At 34.3% G+C, this 21,647-nt stretch overlaps 2 protein-coding genes and 1 long non-coding RNA gene across 6 annotated transcripts; 2 read left to right on the forward strand and 1 right to left on the reverse strand.

The window, feature by feature from the left end:
* The first annotated feature begins 172 nt into the window (after window positions 1–172).
* On the forward strand, window positions 173–12,647 carry dgt1 (KAT8 regulatory NSL complex subunit dim gamma-tubulin 1). Of its 3 annotated transcripts, none has more exons than XM_081974276.1 (11): window positions 173–312; window positions 3,453–3,716; window positions 3,772–3,983; window positions 7,446–7,617; window positions 7,670–7,833; window positions 7,890–8,026; window positions 8,084–8,206; window positions 8,258–8,401; window positions 8,522–8,548; window positions 10,702–10,878; window positions 11,872–12,647. In XM_081974276.1, the coding sequence occupies exons 2-11, from the start codon at window positions 3,478–3,480 to the stop codon at window positions 12,556–12,558; spliced, it is 2,082 nt and encodes a 693-aa protein (XP_081830402.1). In that variant the 5' UTR covers window positions 173–312; window positions 3,453–3,477; the 3' UTR covers window positions 12,559–12,647. The 3 variants fall into 3 exon arrangements, with proteins under 3 accessions (XP_081830402.1, XP_081830404.1, XP_081830403.1); XM_081974277.1 differs by lacking the exon at window positions 173–312 and adding an exon at window positions 632–746; XM_081974278.1 differs by lacking the exon at window positions 8,522–8,548.
* Window positions 12,648–14,496: 1,849 nt separating this feature from the next.
* LOC145725055 (spliceosome-associated protein CWC27 homolog) lies at window positions 14,497–19,509 on the reverse strand. Of its 2 annotated transcripts, XM_081973632.1 has the most exons (8): window positions 19,352–19,509; window positions 19,138–19,288; window positions 18,698–19,088; window positions 15,534–15,643; window positions 15,225–15,477; window positions 14,984–15,174; window positions 14,764–14,929; window positions 14,497–14,705 (listed from the first exon to the last, which is right to left on the reverse strand). In XM_081973632.1, exons 1-8 carry the CDS (start codon window positions 19,391–19,393, stop codon window positions 14,564–14,566), a joined length of 1,446 nt encoding a protein of 481 aa, XP_081829758.1. In that variant the 5' UTR covers window positions 19,394–19,509; the 3' UTR covers window positions 14,497–14,563. The 2 variants fall into 2 exon arrangements, with proteins under 2 accessions (XP_081829758.1, XP_081829759.1); XM_081973633.1 differs by lacking the exon at window positions 14,497–14,705 and having other exon boundaries at window positions 14,787–14,942.
* On the forward strand, window positions 16,359–17,911 carry LOC145725066 (uncharacterized). The gene is made up of 2 exons (XR_014177158.1): window positions 16,359–16,491; window positions 16,810–17,911. It is a non-coding gene; the product is annotated as an uncharacterized LOC145725066 (long non-coding RNA).
* Window positions 19,510–21,647: the final 2,138 nt, after the last annotated feature.

A 21,647-nucleotide genomic window follows, 5' to 3' on the forward strand; every position in this document is an offset into this window, starting at 1 on the left:
AAACCAATTTTCTTCACTAAACACGACGATTTCAACGAAAAAAAACGTGTATTAGGGCTTTAACTACGTGCTTGCGTCACTCTTCGGCTGGTTTTTCCACGAAGTTCGACACGGGTCACAAAGACGACGGTTTTTTAGGGGGTTCTTAAGGAATTAAATTGGAAAACGTGTGTATACCTGTTAAGTACGATTTGCTGAATGTTTCTAAACAGTTTGTTTATGCGGAGAGCGTAGAATATTAATAAATTTGCAAATACATACACAGCAGTCGTGGAAAGATGTTATTCACTGCTCGATGGCCGACCAACCACGGTAAGCAAAACAATGTATGCTTCAAATTAAAATTCACACGCGAAACACGAGATACCCTGCACTTTCGACACTATAATTTAGGATTTGTTTAATCGTCTCCAAATATTTACTGTAAAGCCCTTATATTTTTGCTAAAATCTCTCTCACAAACACCAACGATAACCGTAGTCGATGTTTCCGACAATACATGTGACAGACACAGACGTCAAACGGAAATGCTTGCTTTGCATTCTGATTGGTCGAAATGGTCTACCTGAGAGCGGTTCGTTTGAATATGGTTTTATGATAGGTCTAAATTTTATTGGACTTTGGCATGTACCATAAACATCTTCCTAACCTTATTCCTTATTTTTGAAGCTATTTGTTTTGTTTGAAGTTTGTGGAGCAATAATTTTTCATGGTGGTTATTTAGGGCCGATGGCACCGACCTAAAGGTATCGTAAGCTAAGTTTATAGGTTCAGGTAGCTTGTAGCCTAGTTTTAGGTATTTTTTGATGAAATCAATATTCAATAGAATTTGTATTCTGCTTACAATATACAGGGTGTACCATTAGTAATGGGAAAGAGCTACAGGGTATTTCTCACATCAAAATAATACTATTATTTTCATCTGCTAATAGTGCTAATACTTTCTTGAAAATATATTAGATAAATAGTAGGTACTCAGTTGTGTATATCAATTGCCAAACATAGGCTCAATTTATAAGAACACATCCATTAACAATCACTAGATAATTTTCTTATGAATGCACTGAAATAAATTCATTACTGATCGAAAAAGTATTACTTAAAGGTCATTCTGCCCATCAAATTTAAAATCTGTTTTTTTGATTTCTAATCCATTTGTTTTTATGAATGTGGCCATACTTTATTAGCAATAACCCAGTTTATTTAAAGGTTTTTTTATTTTTCACATCAAGAGCCTGTATTTTCATCTGCTAGTAAACTTCCCTATAAATACATTAGACAAATTAAGTTTAGTATATCAAACCAGGAAGAAGAGTTATTGTAGGAATAAAGCAGTTTATTTGAATAATTTTTATTTGATACATCAAGTAGCTAATATATGGATAATAGGAAAACACCCCGAAAATGAAAAGCAATTTATGGGTCTTGCTCATTGGGTTTGGGTCTTTAAATCAAAAATTAGTTATTAAAATAGACATTTTTACAACTCTTCTGTTATATGCATCTAGATGCATAGGTATTACTTTTCTGTAGATGTTGCACTAAATTTGCATACAAATTCGGACAATAATAAAGTAATTCAAAGAACATTTTTAAGATACATTGAAGGTTGGTGAGAATGGATGTCAATCCTCTTTCAGTTTTATAGCTATTAGCTACTTTATTAGCAGATGGAAATAGGGGCCCTTAGTTGTGTATATCAAATGTAGATCAAGATTTATTGGACAAATAAAGTAGTTTATTTGTAGAATTATTTGATACACCAACTAGCTAATAAAGAGATAATAGGAACTACTAAATATCAAACATATGAGCCCAGAAAATGAAAACTGGTTTGTGCCTCTTGCTCATTCCCTTTGAGTCTTAAAATCAAAAAGTTTAACAACCCTTTGGTTATATGCTTCTGAATGCATATTACTTCACTGTCTGGGATTTTGAAGAAATCTATTAGGTACTGGAAAAGCAAGTAAAATTACAAAACCAATTAGTTTCCTTTGCAAAGTATCTATGTATATTTGTTTACTAACAAGAAGAAAATCAATAAATTTAAAATAATTTGTTAAATTGCACCTACATAACAGTTCTATAAAATTTAGTAGTATTCTAAATTGATTGGTTTGTTTCATTTTTTTATTGCATTGAATGAATTTTTCTCTAATAATTACATAGAGACACCTATAATGTTTTTCTATTTTAACTCTTTCTTATTTGGTGTTTCCATTTTATGATATGAGTCAATTTTATAAATAAATTGTCTTTGGAGGGCTTAATTAACAGCCAGAGATTCTGAAGAATTGACATATTAGACTAATCTGACAATGTATTTAGACACTGACAATGTATTAGAAAGGAAACCTCCTTTCTAATACCAATTCACCAAATGATTAATAAATAAACTTGCCTTGAAATCCGCATACAACTTATTTGGAAATTAATCTTTGAGATACACTTAATAGTTATTAGCTACTTTATAAGGTGGTGAAAATACCAACCCTTTTAGCTAAATTGTCCTATACCCCTATACTTAGTTATTATTAATAAAGATACAGGGTGTAAAAATTGACTGTTTATGAGATATTTGATATTGCATATTCTATACAGCAGCTTTCCAATTAGTACCTATATAATCTTTCATTTATTATTATTGTCTTTTTGTTGTGTGATGTATCTTAAAAGTCTCACAACTGGTTTTTGAGGTTTTGTATAAATTACAAACTTTTACTTTTACTTTTTAGGATTTAACCCTTTAATTGTACAAGCGAAAATGTGCCAACCCTGCCGAAAACGGTCAACTTAGTATACCTATTTTGCATAGAAAGCACATTAGAATCATATTAAGCATAATTAACCATATTTTAACCATAAGTAATACTCTCTAGTCTAATAGTCTTTTTAAGCAGCCAATATTGTAGCAAGCAGCAGCACTCCCTAAATCTTTCGAAATAAATAAAATAAATATTTTTTAAAGACAGAAAAAAATGGAAACAGTCAACAAGGCCATACATAATTGACCACCACATTCCCAATGGAAATTAGAACTGAAGAAAGATCTTTCTTAATATTAAATTTTGTTATAAGACAATTGAGTGAGCTAAACCGTATTACCCGTATTTTGATGTCAGGAATATGCTGTAGCTCAATGTCCCATTACTTATGGTCAGTATACAAAGTATTTTTGTTGAATTTTGGATTCTGCATCCTGCACCCTCAGTGTCACCAAATAAAACATAATTTTTTTTCACTATGTCTACAATAGGAAAGAATAGCAAGGAAGAGGGGTTTTGCATAGACTTGGACTGGCATAGGTGTAACTTGATCACTGTCAAAGTTTTTTTACGATTTTTTGGTTTTTATTCTATACAATAAACCGGAACGTACCTTTTAAAAAAAAATTGCCAAAAATAGTGTGGAAGCTATACCAGACCAGCCATTATCGCTATTTTTAATTTTAGGGAACTGAAGAATTAATCTATTAAAATGGATATGCCCGCTAAAGCCATTTTAAGAGCCCAAGTGGAGGCTGAATTATATAACAAAAAGCAATGTGGATATGAGTCTTATCAATGCTCCTTGCTCACTGTGGATGGTTATAAATACTGTATAAAACATATCTTGAATGACAAAAATGCCCCTTATAAACAATGCAGCTTTATCTATCAGTCAAATGGGAAAAGGTGCAATTTGCCTGCACCCAAAGGTGATAAAAAGGAGTATGGGTAAGTGGTAAAATTCCTCAAGTTATAGTTTACCAGTACAAAAATGATTTTTCAGGTACTGCAGTGAACATTCCTTGAAAACTACCTTGGCAAGAAATAAAAAGAATTCAAAAAATCCACCTCCTCTAACAGCTGAGTCTCTATTAAGCAACTTGTCACACTACATTAAAAAGCCAAAAAACAGAACTAGTTCTGGTTCAACTTATCTGCCTGAGGAAAGTCATGATAGTGGTGATGGAAAGTTGGTGCGTGTGGTTGATCCATTTGGTAAGTAGATTTCAGCTAAGATTTTTCGGATGCGAATTCAAGGATGTATATTATGATTTGTACCGGTTTTTGGGTTAAAAAACATTTTTGATGAATTAAATACCTATTTTCGAGGGGTTACTAATTGCCCATTATTTGGGTCAAAAGCTTGCCTCCCCCAGAAAATCTCCTCAAATCTCTTTAGATTTACTCAGATCTCCCCAGATCTCTTATAATTCTTCCGATATCCTCAAAAATCTCTCCGTTTTTCCCAGATCTTTTCAAATATCCTTAGATCTCTTTAATCACCAAAAAATCTGCCAAACATTTTTTCGATTTTTTTAAGGCTTATTGTTGTACGTCAAATTCAATTACTAGTCACATGAGTATTATAAATCTGAGATCAAAAAATAGTTTGATTTAAGTTTAATTTAACTTGTAACAAAGTTTCTGTGATTTGTTAGAAAATGTCAAGAAAAATGCTTTGCAATACCTACAATGTGTAGGTATTCAGGAAGTAGGAACAAAAGTTTGGGAAATGTTTTTTTTTATAAATTACAGACATACTGACGCCACACGCCAAGTGGTAACAATAGTAAAATACAGCGTGTTTCAAATACGGTTGTTTTAAGTGGCCAAACTGTAATGCTGTAGGTATAGTACCTACTACAAAAAATAATAAAGTTTGAGATATTGTAATGAAAGTTTTGTGTAAATCTCCTCTACAGAGCGCTTTTTTAATAGAAAATTAGAGTTTACGAAGCAATAGAATTTTGCCATTGATGATTGCATCAAGCTGGATAATTGACTTTGACGTTTAACGATTAACGGTCATTTCAGTTAGGTAACTGTTTAATTGTCTATACTATATGAAATTGAATACCAGCTAAACATGCAGAAATTACTATACAGAAATGGTAAAGCAAATTCAAATTTGAAAAATGTTCATAAACACGCATTGCATGTGGGCAAGTAATTTTTCTTCAAGTTTAATACTTGTTTAGGTTTTAAAGATTTTCAGAGATACAAATTTTGATTTTTTTATCGTAATTTACTTGAAAACTCTGTATATTGTGTTGATTACTTGATACATATTTTATATGAGCTTGCTACATATTTTTTTTAACATAAAATAATTACAAACAACTATTCTACTGCTCATTTTCTGTGATAATTACCTCGGTTGGCTTTGCTTGTAATATTTTTTTGTAACAAAAAGCGAAACTAAAACTTAATGAACATATACAAGGTGTCCCTAAAGTGGTGTCGCAAAGAGAAGAGTACAAAATTAGTAGAAAATCGTATCAGTTTACTTTAAATTACTAACAAATTATTAGAGATATGATATATCGAAGGACACCAAAATGTTGTATCGTAAAGCACTAGTGCCTTAAAATGCTATTTTTAATAGTTCAGAAGTGTGTTAAAAGTTGAATTTTTAATCCGTTCGTAGAAAAATAGTTATTTACATTACTAGTGGGGTATGAGCATTTTTATAGACACGAGTGGGAGTGTTGCCACACGAGTACGTTGATTTGCCATACCCCACGGGTGATGTACAACATTTTATCTACGACCATCAGAAGCAGCGTAAAGTAAGAAAAAAATTCATATTTTGTGCAATGTGAACTATTTAGGAACGGGTAGTTACGGGTAGTTATTTGTTACCCTTAAATCTTGTCATCTACGCTGTACTGTTTTGGTGTTGTTGCTATGGTGGCCATTTGTTTCCACATATCACTTAAGCGACAATTTAACAGTGTCAGTCACAAATTTTTAAAAGTGCATTTCGTTATGAACATGTCTGAAGAACTTCCGTCAGATATTGAAGAAGCTGCCGCAAACGAGGTATCTGGGTTGTTCCCTGCCAAGTCAAAGGAGAAATATGAAAAAATGTATCAACGTTTTGTCACCTGGTGCGAGACCAAGAACATAAAGAGTCCCTTTCAAGAAAAAGTGTTACTCGTGTACTTTGAAACCTTGGCAGCAACCTATAGTTCATCCAGCCTTTTTTTTTTTGTGTAAATTCGATCCAAGAACTTTCTAATTCAGGAATTCATTTCACTTTTAATATTTATAAAAAGTAAAATATAGTTATTATTTAAGATAGGTCTGTTCATGGTTTTATCAAAGTTATGTTTAAATTCAATAAACAATTACAGCAGAAATTTTCATTTAAAGTTGTTTTATCGCACTAGTGCGATAAAATCGATTATTATCGCACTAGTGCGGTAAAATCGCTCATTACGTAACTCAAAATGAGCTATGTAATGAATGATTACCATGCTAGGAGTAGATAATAGTTATTTACGTAACAAGTAGGATATGAATGTTATTACCGCACGCATGTGAAAATTTGCACGACGAGGCCGCAGGCCAAGTCGTGTAATCACACAGTGCGTTAATAACATATCCTACGTGTTACGTACAACATTTTATCTACAACGATTATTATATTAATAATTAATTGAAAAAAAAAATAAAAAAAATAAAAATTAAAAAAATAAATAAAAATATTTTCAGCAACTTGTTAGGCATGTCAACATCTGGCATTAATTTATCCAATTGCAAAGAGTTTACCATTAATATTTATCCTAATAATAATTGAGGTTTCATGTAATTGTATGTCATGTTTTTTAATTAAAAAATATCTAACTAAAAGTTACTTTTAATATTGATATTAACAAGAAGCAAGATAGTGGAGGCAACAGAACTCCAGATGTACAAGCAAATTGTTCACCGATTATTAACGCACTAGTGCGGTAATAAAGGTCATTATGACACTGAAAATAGTGCGAAATTACGATATTATGTAACTGTTGTAGATAAAGTAAATTAAACTCGTTGAACATTTTGATATTGTTAATTATTAAATATTGTTAAAGATTATGAAAATCAAAACTTTTCTTGTGGTGTAAATATTTCCAATTCATTATTTTGTTTTCTCGTTCTTTGTTTTTTTTAGCTTAAAATGGTGTGTAATAGTAATAACAATACATGCGAAATATGATAAATTATGTTATTATTATTTGTTGTCCCATTGTTACACAAGTAGATGTGAAAGAAAATATTGCACAGGAGAAATCTTATTAACTACTTGTTGGTTTCTTCAAGCCAACTTTTCAAGAACAAACTTGTGTCTGTTGGATTCGGCTGAATCAATAATTATTGACTATTAAAAATTTTTTATTTTGAAAGATAGAACCCAAAGATTTTCATCAACCTTATCCTAACTTCAATAATGCTGATCCTTTATATCAGAGTTTATCCTACTGAGGAAACTGAGTCATCATGTTAACTGAAAGTTTACTGTATTAAAACTTGAATGTCAGTTCAAAAATGGTGGACCTCTATGAAATAAGTGAATTTACAAGTTTTTTTATTCTTATTCATGCAATAAAACCAAATGTATCATAAATTATTGACAAACACACAGTAACTGAACTAATTTTTATTTGAACATTGTGACCTGTTTCGTTGCAGTTGATATTGACGCAGCTTCTGTACTTAACGAACAATGCAACGAGGTTCTGGATAATTGTAGCGAATCGGAAAGCGACGTTGAACCTTCCACATACGCCACAGTTTGGCACGACGCTCATGCTGACAGTTCAGATAATGAAAGTATTGATTCCGAAGATGAGGATCCGCTAAAGTAATTTTTTGGCAAAATGTAATTTTTCTTTAATTGACTAGTTGATTATTAGGCATGCTAATGTGTATACTGCCGAGGAAATTACACTTCTTACTAGAGATAAGTTGGTCAGGTTGCAGTCGCTGTATATTGAAGAATACAAACATTTGCGGTATCTTTTAAGAGAGAAAAGGAAGAAATATATTAATTCATTGAAGCGAGAGAAAGAAACCTGCTGTAAGTTGCGCTGCCACTTGACGTGTAGCATAAGTTTAATTAATACTTTTAATTAGGCAACATTTACAATCAAGTAAAGGATAATCCAAAGGAACAGAGGCTTTACAAGAAATTGAAACAGTACAATAAATACCAAAAAGCATATGGGAAAGAAGCTATTTTGGAAAAGCGTTTACACGATTTGAGAGCTAAAGTACGCTTCATAACCCACTCAGTGTCAAATGTTTTTCAGTAATTAATCATATTTTAGATATCAGACGTTGGTCCGGTAAAACCAAGTAGTCACACAAAGTGCCAATTTTCTGAAGGTGGAGTGAAATGCACTGAAAGAACATTACCAATGGCTAAACATTGTCGCAAACACATCTTAGAAGTAAGACAAAAATTATTTTGTGTAATTTATTTTTATGGCTAATTTTTGTAGGATCCTCATCAAGTATTGTTCAAAGCTTGTGGAAAAACTAATGCAAACGTTGAGTGCAGCACACCAGTAGAGGCAATTTTTGATGATAGTACTTGCAAACTCCATATGGACATTCCCTTAATCAGATCTTACAGTCAACCAAGGGTAAGTTTAAACTTTTATATTAGAAGGTTGGGTCACTAGAAAAGTGACCTGATGCTTAACTATATTGTCCTTGGGTAAGTGTTGATAAGTTTGACTGGTTTTTTCTTTTTTTCATGCAAGACTTCCCAAGGAAGTAAATACAAAGGGGTGAGTTATCACTTTTCCTTTTTATAACACCGTATAGCAATTTCTTTTTTACTTTGTATATTGCCTTTAAATGGATAGTTTTTTTGTAATTTTGTGTATCAGATGTTGTTTCTCCAACTGAAGTATTACTTTCAGACTGAATTGCTTAAATGTTGTTGCTATAGTAGTGTAATGATAGTTCGAGAACTGCTCCTGTAAAAAACTGGTTGTATTATTGGTTGAAGTAGTTGGTGGTTGAATTATTAATTTTGGTTTGGTTTCTACACTTATCAGCGTGTCTTTTTTACTAGTATATAACGTTTAGTTATATTTTTAACCAATAATAATTATTGAACACTTTAGCTCTTGTTAATATGAATTTTAATATGTTTTTTTTACAACAGGTTTCATTAATTTATTTTAATTCAAATTCAAATCTTGCATAAATCTAAGTACTCTCTTCAACCCATTATTCCAAAAACCCCATTATTATACAGTTGATGTCTGAATCAAAATTTCTTCTAATTTCCTGGAAACCTTTTCCCATCAGAATTTAGGGTTCGTGTTTTTCACCGTTATTAAGTGTTAATTATGCACCATTAGGAGAATGAGATAGTGATTGGAGAGTTTGCAGATCACTTTGTCTGTTACAAGAGATAATTAAACGATATTTTTATTGTGTGGAGGAACAAAGAGGAGAGGTCACAGCATTTCCTGGAATGTCTTAATAAACTTCACAATAGAATCACGTTAACACTAGATACCGAAACTTATAGGAAATTAGCGTTCTTGGATCTGCTGCTAATTCGAGACGACCAAAAACTTAGTTTTGTAATTATCGAATTTTGCTCTTTTTCACCTCCTGCAAACTTTAGCAGCTTTTAACTCCTTTTTTTTATAGAGTCTGCAACATCCCTTTAAAACGCCTTTGAAAAACTTCAAGTGATTAAAACACCTCACTTTTTCCAATGATTTTTCCCATCTACAGTATAATGAGAATATTTTGGAAAATTCGCAAAAACTCTTTATAGATGTTCTAATTGATTAATTGTCGTGAATGTTTTTACATGTCTAGAGTATAATTTAATTTGAACAAAAAACAGCTTGATTCCTCTGAAAGTACTGTAATCTAGTAAACATTTTATTAAACAAATTGGACTTGGCGCGTTTTGATATTGACTTATGGATTTGCAAGGGTTTTGAAAAGTAGATGTATACAGGATGGTCCGAATTGATTGTAGGCTACTTAAAGGGTAGAAAGTACATAAAAAATAAACGCCAAAGTGTCATATAAACTATGGTTGAAAAGTACCCCCTATCAGAGGTAGCGGGCCCTAAGTTTGTGCCCCAAGAAAAAAAGGTTTTTTAATCTTAATTAATAAACTAAAATAAAGCTCATATGAAATTTGGCATGCTTGTTCATCATTTGAGTTTTTTTTTTATTTTGTTAAAATAATCCTGAGGTACTACTTTTTTTCATTTTGAATTAGCGTATAAAAATGACGGTATCTGACAAACTATGCAAAATAAAAAGAATAATTCAGACATACTTTTCTTAGGAAAAAGTATGGGCTATCCTTAGGGCTATCACATGTGCCCCATCTAACTAACCCTCTAAAATTGCAGCTTAAAGAAATTTAAAGCTCTCAAACTGTTTGAACAGCCCCCTATTTGTTCAGATTATTTAAAAAAGTGAAAATATCCTAAATGATCACTTCAAAATGCATGCCAAATTTCATTTTTTTGTTCAACTCCTAGAGGGCACTTTTCGACTACAGTTTATATGACACTTTGGAGTTTTTTCAAACTATGTAAAACGTACGCTTTTTTCACTTGTTTAAACTCCCATATTTTGTGAAATTGTAACTAAACTGAAACGAATATCTGAGTCTGCTAATACAATTTCAGTCACATTCATAATGAGGTGCATATTTCCAGCAAAGATAAAGCTATTTCATTCATTTCAGCTTCTCATATTGTATACTGAAAGCAGTATACTTTGTTGCAGTTATCTTTTTTTAATTTAGTTTATTCATTTTATAATAATTAAAGCTTGACAGATGTGACTTAAGACTTTGTACTTTAGGTCAAATATCCAAAGCACTTGACGATTAAAAAATACAATATGAAATAGTACAATAAATGTTACAATTGGATTCTGATTATTTCAACAGAAGGAATCCGAATCCGATCCCGACGATTCGTTGGATCTGCCGCCCTATTCTCTCTCGACAAATGATAACGTTAAAACTGAAATGATCGATTACTCCTTGCAAACTCTACCCAAAATGGAAGTGTTACCCTCGATGCTGTTTGAAGACAGCGCTGAAAGTTTATCTTCTACTTTACAGGTAAGAAAATCATTTGAAAAAATGATCATAAATAATAATATTGCTATAAAGTTCTATAGTTTTTCAAAATACATGGTTAATAAATGTAAATGTTTTAGACGCAATTGGACTACTGGGCATTATATGATTATACTTACATGTTTTATTGCATACTAGGAACATTTTCTTGATTTTCAATCTGTTTGTATTGTGATTTTTACCTTCTACAAGTGAGATTGACTTATGTGTCCATATTAGCTTGCTGTTAACAACTACAAATGTAACGTGTAACTTGTCCAGTTAAGCAAACCCTGTTCTTATTTCATTCTTCTTCTTCCTAATCCGCCGTCTCCCGCCGGACGTTGGCGATCCAATTGGCAATCATTATTCTGGATGTAGCAGCTTTGAAGATGTCAATTGAGTTACATCCAAACCATCTTCAGCCAAGAGTTCTTCTTCTTTCCACTTTTTCCTTCAGTGATTAGTCTCAAGAGTTCATACCTCTCGCCTTTCATTATGTGGCCTATGTATCTCGTCCTTTTCTCCTTAACAATCAGCATCAGTTCTTTTGATTTTCCCATCAGCACAAGGATTCCCAAGTCGGTGATTCTCTGTAGACGCATCGAGAGTATCTGAATGAACTTACTTGTTCTATCTGTATATTGTTAATGGACAAATTCGCAATTATATTTGTCTTTGGAAAAACAACAAGCTTAGTTTTGGACGCATTTGTAAATAGTCAATACCGTTCACTATACACTTTATTAAGTCTTGTAAATCGGCCGGATTATCTGCTAGCACAACACAGTCGTCGGCGTATCTCAGATGGTTAACAATGACTTCATTGATTTTGATTCCTCTTTGGACCCCTTGCAGCGCTTCTCTAAATATACGAGTAGTTTCAGAATATAAATTAAACAGAAGGTGGTGGTATACTTATTTCATTAGATATTGTTTTACATTTTATTCTACGGATTTATGACAAACAAATTTGCATTATTGTAACATTTTCAGTATTCAACTTCCGAATTCACCGAAAGTTTTGCCGAACAGAATTCAATGGAAACACCAGATACATCAGCGTGTCACATAGAATTCAAGGTAACCGCTATGGAACCAGAAAGTGAGGCGGATGAATTAAGACCTGAATTTTCCACGACTAAACGCGATGATAGTTTCGTAAACAACGAACCTTTCCAACCAGATGACCCAAAGGAAGAAGTGTTGATTGAACAGTTAGAAACTGGATTGACCCATTCTGGGGAATGTGTCATTGAAGAAATGCAGGTCGATGCTGAGGAGTTTCATATTGAAGAACTTAGCTCAGTTGATTCTGATAGTCAGCCTGAAATGGTGGGAAACGACGTTAAGTTAACTATTGAAGCGAGTTCACTTGATTCTGACGGTGCAAGTCAGCCTGAAATGGTGGAAACAGAAGTTAATATGACTGCTGAAGTAAGTTCAGTTGATTCTGACAGTGAAAGTCAGCCAGAAATGGTAGAGACAGATGTTAATTTGACTGCTGAAGTAAAATCAGTTGATTCTGATGATGCAAGTCAGCCTGAAGTTGTAGGACCAGACGTTCAGTTTACCACAGAAGTTAGCTCTGCGGATTCTGACAGTATAAGTCAACCTGAAGACTTTAAGTTGTCCGACGACCAGAGCTGTCAATCTAATGAAGAAAAAATGGATGTTCACTAAGGAAAGTTTCTGTCATAGTTAAGACTTTTTCAATGTTTCGATTTTAATAACGTAGTTGAAAGTTTCGTAATATAAATTATTGTTCTGAATTTTTTTTTAATTTTTAATATTGGAATAATTGACAAAAAGTTTTCAGCAAAATTAATGTGCAACTGGTAATGTTTTTTCTTTTCCCATAGAATTTGTAAACACTAATGTATTAGTAAAAAGTAGTGATAAAGGGCAGACAAAAAATGTCTGCTCTTTATTCTTTGAAAGAAAGCGACGGCCATTTTTTTGTCCCAGATCCTCTTTCTAGTCCTACTTTACATTGGCTTAGAGTACTACTACCCTATGCCGAATAAAAAAGGCTGGAATTTACGTCAACCTATTTCACTAACATTTTTTGAAGAAAATGTCGGTTAGTAAAACTAAAATAACTACATTTATGAAGAACACAATGAAAGATCGAATTAATGTATTCTAAAACAGAATTATTAGGTATGTAGAAATAGAAATTTTGCAAACATAATTATTGGACCAAATTGGAGAACATTTTAAAACTTGAAGGGCCATTCTGCTTGGCAAATATAATGCAAAATATTGGCTCTAAATGGAAATAGATCAGTAACTATAAATAGCCGCAGAAAACTTTCTCCAAATGGAAAGTCAGTCAGTAATTTTAGTAAAATGTCAAAAAGACAAAAGATCTTTGAGTAAGTATGAATGAAGGATGAGAACATACTTTTTGGTAAAAAAAACCCGAACTTACCACAACAAGGAAAACATTAGAGAAGGTGCAGAGACTTGCATAACGGGAGCAATGAGATCGACCCCCACGGCAGCACTAGAGGTAATTCTCGACCTCACCCCGCTCCACATCATGGTGAGAAGAACTGCTTGGGGAGCACATCTCAGGTTGGATAAGGCCGAATTTAAAAGGAGAGCACACAGTGCAAGGGACTCACTGCCTATTGGCAGTGCACACCTCGCCGATCTTCCAACCGACGAAATCATCAGGAAGTTTAGTTTCGAAAAACAATTTGGAACGGAACTGAGCACCAAGAGAGATTGGAGCAGAGAATCCATTCAAACATTGGAAAAAAATACCATAATATGGTATACGGACGGATCTAAAACTCCCTAGGGCACTGGAGCAGGAGTCTTGAACCAAATACTCCGAACCCATGGGCCAGTTCCCTAGCATTTTTCAAGCGGAAATTCACGCCATAGAAAGGTGTATTCAGTTTAACCTCGACAGAAAATACCGGAACAAGGAAATTGCGATCCCTTCCGATAGCCAAGCAGCCATCAAAGCGTTGAGCTCATCCAACATCAACTCGATGATGGTTCTGGAGTGTCTAGGAAAGCTCAATGATCTAGGAAGGAACAACAAGGTAACCTTCCTCTGGGTTCCGGAGCACGTCGGAGTAGAGGGTAATGAACAAGCAGATACTCTGGCACGAAAAGGAGCATCAGCGCCCCTGATCGAGCCAGAACCATTCTGTGGCCTTGGAAAAGCCAGGAAGTACTTAATAAAGCTGAAGAAGAACTGAGAGCAACGCACTGGCAAAGACTTCCAGCACTGAGGCAGGCCAAAGATCTCCTCGGCAATTTTAACCGAGCAAGGGTTTCTAACAAGACATTGTCGACTCAGAGAACACCTAAGGAAGCTAGGCCTAGAAGAGGACAGTACCTGCAGGTTTTGCGGAGAAGAACCAGAAACACCCCACCACATCTTGCTGGAGTGTTATGCTGTATGCCCCAGAAGATTAAATACACTGGGATTACACCAGCTGGCTGCGGAAGAAATACCTCGAACAGACCCACTCAAGATCCTGAAATTCCTCAAGGTGCTGCTATGAACAAGGAAACCTTGAGATAGCAGAAGAAGATGGGGTACAATAGATCTAATCAGGTCGCAGTACATCTGTCACCATCCACCCTACCATTACGTTATTAAAACGACATTTTTTAACTATGGTTTATTTAAAAAAACACATTTATAACTTAAAAAGTACCGTCATCATGGTTTACTGGGCAATTCACCTCTACGCCTTTTATTAAGTTTATTCCGCGGATCATATATCTCAAACCAGTCATCGTCTTTTGTATTGGCGTCCTTTGCCACTACCAAATTATCTGTGAACTCTAGTTTATGGTGCATCCTGAAATGTGCACATTACAACACTATAAAATCATCTCAATGATTACCCATAACATTACCATGAATCATCTCTGTCCAAATCAGCCTCTCTCTGTTCAGCTTCTTTCAGTGCTTCTCTTTTTCTTTCCTCTTCCTCCTCTTCAGCTGCTTCTTTCTCTTTAACTGATTGAAGACGTTTTTTGAAATCTTCCAATAGTTTTAAGGTAAATTGTTCCCTATCCGATTCTGAAACAAAAAACTAACTAATGCTTTTTTTAACTGGTTTACCATTCAGATTACTTTTTTTTGGCAGTGACTTCTGTTTGCTTTTATACACGTCAACTTCTTCCTCATACTCTTTGAATGTGGTATTCTTCATTGTTTCCTTCTCTTTGTCTATTTTTGACTGTTGCTTCTTCTCCTCTTCCTGCTTCAGTTTATTTTGATGGTACTCCTTCTTTACTGCTTTTATTTCTTCTTTGAGTTCAACCCTAGAAGAAACACATCAGTTCTGCTAGGTAACTAGCAGTGAAGGGATTACATTTTCTTTTTTTTTTCTTCATCACGATCTTTGCCTAGATAATACTCTTCCAGTGCTTCATCATCATCTTCAACTTGCTCAACATTAACAGGCTTAGCAGATTTAGCTTCTGTGGGTTTTGGTTTTTTATTGGAACCTTTCAATTTCTTTCTAATATTGTCCAGCTGTTTTTCTGCATTTTCTTCCTCTTCATTTTCTTCGTTTTTTCGTTTTTCAGTCACTGTCACACTTTCTGAACTTAGCTTTGGGTCATCTAGTTTACGAGATTGATTTTAAAACTGAAATTACTTATTATTGTCTAAAACTTACTCAACACATCATGAGAACTCTTTCCTTTGGAGCTCAGTTTTTCACTCTCCCTTGTAGATATTTCTTCATCTTCTTCAGCTTCCTCACCAAACGAGAGAAGTTTGAAATTTCTGAAATTTGTGTTTCCTTATATTTCTTGTACAGTGCGTTTTTTTAACGCGCAACATGGAATATCAAGTGTTAATTTTTTAAGTCCATGTTAGACCAGGTTATTATGGAACTACAGGTGTAAAACTTGATGGGTGTGTTTTTAGTACCCTGAAGCTTAAGTAAATTTACCAATTCAGTCTAAAAGGTGTTAACAAACTCTCAAAAAATCATCTTTTTACGAAAATATTTTATTTTTCCATAATCCCTGTATGTATGGTAGGTGCTTGTTGTTTTTTGTACTAACAGGGCAGGTAACAGGTAGAGTGACATATTGTCTGTGTCACGAAAAAAGACGCTTCAAGACCATTCACACGTTCAATCAACGACATATCTCTTTCAATACGGTAATGTTCTAGACAGACATTTAGATAATTAATGTCTTCCAATTTTGCAATTGGCTAGAAAGAGAAGGAGAAAGTTCAATAGTGGCTTCTTGATGCATAAAATGCTATTTATTTTCCTTATTTACAGGATTTTTTCAACCTGTTGCAGTTGAATTGAAATGAATGACTGTTGCATGTAATGGGGACACATTTTGGATGTTTTCATTAATCTTTTAGTGATTATTGTTTGGGTTTATTTTAAATTGCTTTATTCTGTACATCTTTTAAACAATTAAAATTGTCTTTTTAAAGACATTTCTTGATATATCATCTATATCACTATTGAGAAGTTTTCCAAACCAGTTAGTATGAGGGGCCAGCCGCTGAACTCCCAATCCCAAGCTTTAGTATTTTCTTTACTGAAATATTTTCAAGAAGAAAAGGACAATGGGGGCCCTCTTACTGATTTATTGTTAGTGCAGAAGGTAGGTACACTTAAATAAAACTTAAGAAGTGTAATATTAAAGGGAGTTTTGCTTTTTTGTTACTCTCTGTAAGTGAGTGTGGCTGCAGCCTTAAATATAAGTGTAACTACCATCACCAGAATGCAAAAACGTTTTGATAATATCAATAATGTTCTGAAATCTCCCGGGAAAACGACCCAGACAAAAAACCAAAACTTCTGATTTGCCTGAAAGTAGTAAATGTGATATTTGTGACACCATCTATCAGATGTATTTTGAAAGTACTAAATCTCTCCTTATTGAACAGGATTCCTTGTAAATAATTTTCTTTATTTTTAGAAAAGCACATTACAGTGTCAACTTTAAATAATGTGTTGAAAGAGAAAAGCATAATTGACATAAGCAACTCTTCTTTGCATCGTTTATTGCCTCTACTAGGTTTCAGATAGAAAAAAGATGGAAACAGAAGGTTTTTAATTGAAAAATGAAATATTGCTTTACTAGGGACGGCATTTCTAAGGAAGTACATGGCATATTTCTTAAGTGGTACATACAATCAGTGTTTATGGATAAAACTTGGATTTTTTCAAAAAAAAATCTTGGCAAGATAGCTCAACAAAAAGTGTCAAAAGGCCTTTGGGATTCGAAGGAAAACGATTTATTGTAGTGAATGCTGGCAGTGATAATGGATTCATTCAAATGCAAGTCTTGTGTTTTCGCCAAAGTCAAATACTGGTGACTATCATATGGTGATATGAATGGCGATATTTTCATCAAATGGTTAAGTGAAAAGCTCCTGTGCAATTTAGAAGAACCATCCCTCATTATCATGGACAATGCTCCCTAACACAGTGTTTTAAAAGAGAAAATACCAAATACAAGTTTTACAAAACAAAAAGTTGTGGAATGGTTGACAGAAAACAAGGTTCCATTTCAATTAATCAAATTGGAGTTACTGCAACTAGATAAACAACATTCACATGAAAAAAAATATGTTGTAGATGAAATGATTAGGGTCATGAGGAATTACGCACACCACCATACCAATACGAATTTAATTGCCAATGAATTAATTTGGGCACAAGCAAAGCACTATTATGACAACTGCATTGGAAGAGATGGTCATTCAGATGAAAATATGTTTTGGGAATGTGGACAGAAGCCCTAGATCAAATTACTCCAGAAAACTGAAAAGCTGTATTAATCATACTAAAAAACTAATCAGTGAGTGGTATACCAAAATTATTACTGATGAGGTGCAACCCCTAATTATTAATTTGAACAATGACTTATCAGATAGTGATTCAAGTGACTCTGATGTGAGGGAGTGGTATCTTTTAATAAAAATGGTAATATTATAATTCCTTATCTTTCTTGTGTTTCTGAAATTTACTATATGATGTAAACATTATTTTAAATATACCTATACCTATATGATGTAAATATTTTGTAAATTTTTATTCCTAATTTTCATACTAAGTAAATTTTTTAACCCAACTTTAAACCTTTTCAGTCAAATCATTTTTTTTTGCACCTGCTGTCCTCATTTCATTCCTATTTTTAAACAAATCATCCTTGTGTTATAAATATTTATGGGTAGCCCTAGCATCCACAGATAAAAACCTTATTTTGTCTCACAAAATGACTAAATTGAAAAAAACACCAAAATATAACGCTTCAAAAGTGTGTATGGCTGCCATAAAATAACATTTCACTAACTTAAAATTTCCATTTTCAATACAAACACACAAACCTCACCTCCAAAGTTTGTTGTTAGCGTCAGCTGGCAACCGGCAATAATCATATTGAATCTATTTAAGAAGTATGTTCACATTTTTTTATTCGCCCTATCAGAGGAAAATTGGATTACCTTGAATCATCTTCTTTTGTGAGAAAGATTATATTTTGATTTGGCTTACAAAATGTCAATTTATACTATTAATAAAGCATTCAAATGGAGGTCACTTTGAACAATTTATTTTACCTTCTACCTGTCGCGTCAGTAAAAAAAACAACAACTACCTACCATACATAGAGGGAGTAGGTATGGAAAAATAAAATATTTTTGAAAAAAGATGATTTTTTGCGAGTTTTTAACAACTTTTTGGACCACATTGGTGATCTTACTTAAGCTTCAGGTTACTAAAGACAAACCCCTCAAGTTAAAAAAAAAAAAATCCTATGTTGCCTTTTTAAAAAACACACTGTATACAAACAAAGTACTCACTTAACTCCTGGCTTTTTCTCCTTCTTCTTCTTTTCCTTAACTTCTAATCGCTTTTCGCGGGGTACAATGTCAGGAAATGGATTATTTAGCACCTCAGTTTTAGTAATTTTGTGAGGATAGGCTGGCCTTTCATTTTCAATTAAACCTTCAGCCAGCTTGAGCATGTTATAAATGGTATCACCGGCAACCTTTCCAAAAATAGTGTGTTTGTTGTTCAACTCAGGAGCTGGGGCTAAAGTGAAGAAAAACTGTGATCCATTGTCATCTTTTCCAGCATTGGCCATGGCCAACAAGCCTCGGCGTGTAAACTTCAATCGTTGGTGAAATTCATCTTTAAAAGGTTCATCATAGATCGATTCACCTCCCGTACCATCTCCTCTAGGGTCACCACCTAAAATTCCCAAATAGCAGGTTCAAAGGGTTTTAATATTATAATTCACCTTGAACAATAAAGTCTTTGACAACTCTGTGGAATATTGTGTTATCATAGTATCCTTCAAGGCACAACTGAATAAAATTTCGACAAGCCTTTGGGGTTTCTTTTGCCCATAATTCAATATCAATATCACCAGCCGTTGTTTTGAGTAGAACCTACAAGTCATACAGTTTTGATTGGGTAAGTTCAGCAAACAATAAAGGAATAATAGAACATACCTTTCCGGAAGTTGGAGGTTCTAATATGTAAACGTTACTCATTTTACTTTATTTTATTGATATTTTAAATAAAATTATTTTTGTTTGATGTTTATTTACTATTAAACATTAAATGATGTCAAACGTCACTATACCAGCTGATAATTGAATATTGATGCCATTGACAGCAGTTTTTGGGTGGCTTTGTCAACTGTCAAAAAATTTCATTGAGAATAGTCAAAACTGGATGGGAAACACAATGCGAATATGTATGACAATTATACATCTGCAAATCTACGTTTTTGTCGAAGTTAGAAAAAAAAAATCTTGTTGGGGCACTTCCTACAACTGTTTGAACAACACAACGCTCAAACGGCGTTTTTTCCCGCAGTAGATAATTTCCTAAACACAAATCACTAGAGAATAAACTATGGGGGTATGTTCCCCAATTGGATTTGATGTGGTTGAGGTTTGACAGAGTAAAAAAAAATAAATATAAAAATATAAATATAAAAAAAATATAAATATCTGGGAGTCGCTCTAGATAAAACATTCACCTGGAAGCCGCATGTGAACAGACTAGTCAGTAGAGCTAAAATCCTGCTTTGGAGATGCAAAGCATCTGCGGGAAATCCTGGGGTCTAGGGCCTCAGCAGCTATACTGGCTTTACACCAGCACAATTATACCTGTGCTGACCTACGGGGCCATAGTCTGGTATGGCAAGAGCCTCCAGAGCACCGTAGTGAAGAAACTGTCTTCAATCCAAAGAAAGGCATGCGTTTTTACCGCGGGGGCCTTCAAGACAACGCTCAAGTCCGCGTTAGAGTGCCTCCTTAACTTAACCCCCTTCAGCTCTTGCTGAAGAGAGAGGCAAGGATGGCCTCTTATAGGCTCTTCCATATTAACTGTGTCCTGGCCACATACATGGTGCCTCGAGGGAAATTCTAAATCGCGAGTCCCTTGCTATGCCCTTCGATGTTCTGCCGGGCACGGCTTCCACCGATTTCTGCTGCAGGACCCTCGTACCATCGAGAGTGGACTGGGCAGAACGGGCTGATGGCCTACTCCGAGCAGATATCTGCTGGTTTACGGACGGTTCAAAATCCTCAAAAGGGACTGGAGCCGGGGTCTTCTGTGCTTTCTGTGTGCTGACTGAGGGCTGGGGCAAACCCCGACGGTCCTGCAGGCTGAACTCTACGCCATCGAGATCTACTCTAGGGAGATGATTAAAAACCTCCCTAGGCGGAAATCGATAAAAATCTTCACAGATAGTGAGGCCGCTGTTCGAGCCCTCTCCTCAGGTCGCTTTGTGTCAAAGGCGCTCCTGGGCTGTCATGAAGTTCTCAACACTCTTGGAAAATCCAACAGCGTTACCCTGATGTGGATTCCGGGTCACTTCGACTTCACAGGGAATAAAAATTACAACTTTTAAAAGTTCCGGAAAATAACGCAGAACCAACAACAGAATGGTCCGAAACACTAGTAATGACTTTGTTCTGAGTCTCGCATATCGCATATGTTTGAAATCGATTCTTCCAGTGTTTTCTCATATTGATATAATTTTATCGAAGAATTTCCGTGCGAAGACACCGAACTAGCTATCATTTGAGCAACCTTATTTTTTGAAGAAATACTTTCTTCAATATATCCTTCTGCAACCGTCGAACTTTTCCACTTTCCATGTCGTTTTAGAGTCTCTCTACAACAAGAAGAGTAGACGATGTGCGCCGCAGACAGTGGCTAGTGTACGACTCCGGATGATCCTCCATATCGTCATCATCACTTCCTATCGTATTCTTATTCACTGGCTGTACTGTACAGCGACCTTTACGATATGTAAGAAAGAATCTTCGCTCTTTTATTCCTTTAGGTCTTAGTGCTGCATATCTTCTTATCATACTTAGAACACCTATGTTTTCCTCGTCGACAATAGTAAAACTTTTTGAAATAAATGTTTTAGTTTCTGGCACTTTTACAAATATAACCACCCCTTTATCTTCAATATGGTCAACGGTCATTTTAACTAACTCATCTCGTTTTAATCCACCAAATAAACCCATTACCAGTATTACCTTATCTAGCAGAGAATGTCAGGAGCACTTTTCAGAAGTTTCGAAACTTGTTCTCTTTCTAAAACTTTGGATTTTTTCGGAACATATTTGAGCTTACCTTCAAAAAATGATAGCAGACGTTGAAAGTGAAAAAGGTCTATATTTTCATGAACGATCAGTGTAACCTAAGAATAAAAAATTACTTGGTCCATAGTGAGTTAGGAGTATAGTATTTTTCTGATTGAAATAATAATAAAGAGTAATT

This window comes from Ips typographus, linkage group LG2, assembly GCF_016097725.1.
Source record: "Ips typographus isolate SLU linkage group LG2, UJ_Ityp_2.0, whole genome shotgun sequence".
Lineage (NCBI taxonomy): Eukaryota > Metazoa > Arthropoda > Insecta > Coleoptera > Curculionidae > Ips > Ips typographus.

What these genes read in the sequence shown, in the direction of transcription:
- LOC145725055 (XM_081973632.1), bottom strand. Translation starts at nt 19,393, where the DNA reads ATGAGTAACGTTTACATATTAGAACCTCCAACTTCCGGAAAG. An exon ending in AACCTCCAACTTCCGGAAAG is followed by an intron (nt 19,289 to 19,351) that starts GTATGTTCTATT and finishes TATGACTTGTAG; the next exon opens with GTTCTACTCAAAACAACGGC. An exon ending in GAAGTCACTGCCAAAAAAAA is followed by an intron (nt 14,930 to 14,983) that starts GTAATCTGAATG and finishes TTTTTGTTTCAG; the next exon opens with AATCGGATAGGGAACAATTT.
- dgt1 (XM_081974276.1), top strand. Translation starts at nt 3,478, where the DNA reads ATGGATATGCCCGCTAAAGCCATTTTAAGAGCCCAAGTGGAGGCTGAA. An exon ending in TACACGATTTGAGAGCTAAA is followed by an intron (nt 8,027 to 8,083) that starts GTACGCTTCATA and finishes ATCATATTTTAG; the next exon opens with ATATCAGACGTTGGTCCGGT. An exon ending in AAGGAAGTAAATACAAAGGG is followed by an intron (nt 8,549 to 10,701) that starts GTGAGTTATCAC and finishes TTATTTCAACAG; the next exon opens with AAGGAATCCGAATCCGATCC.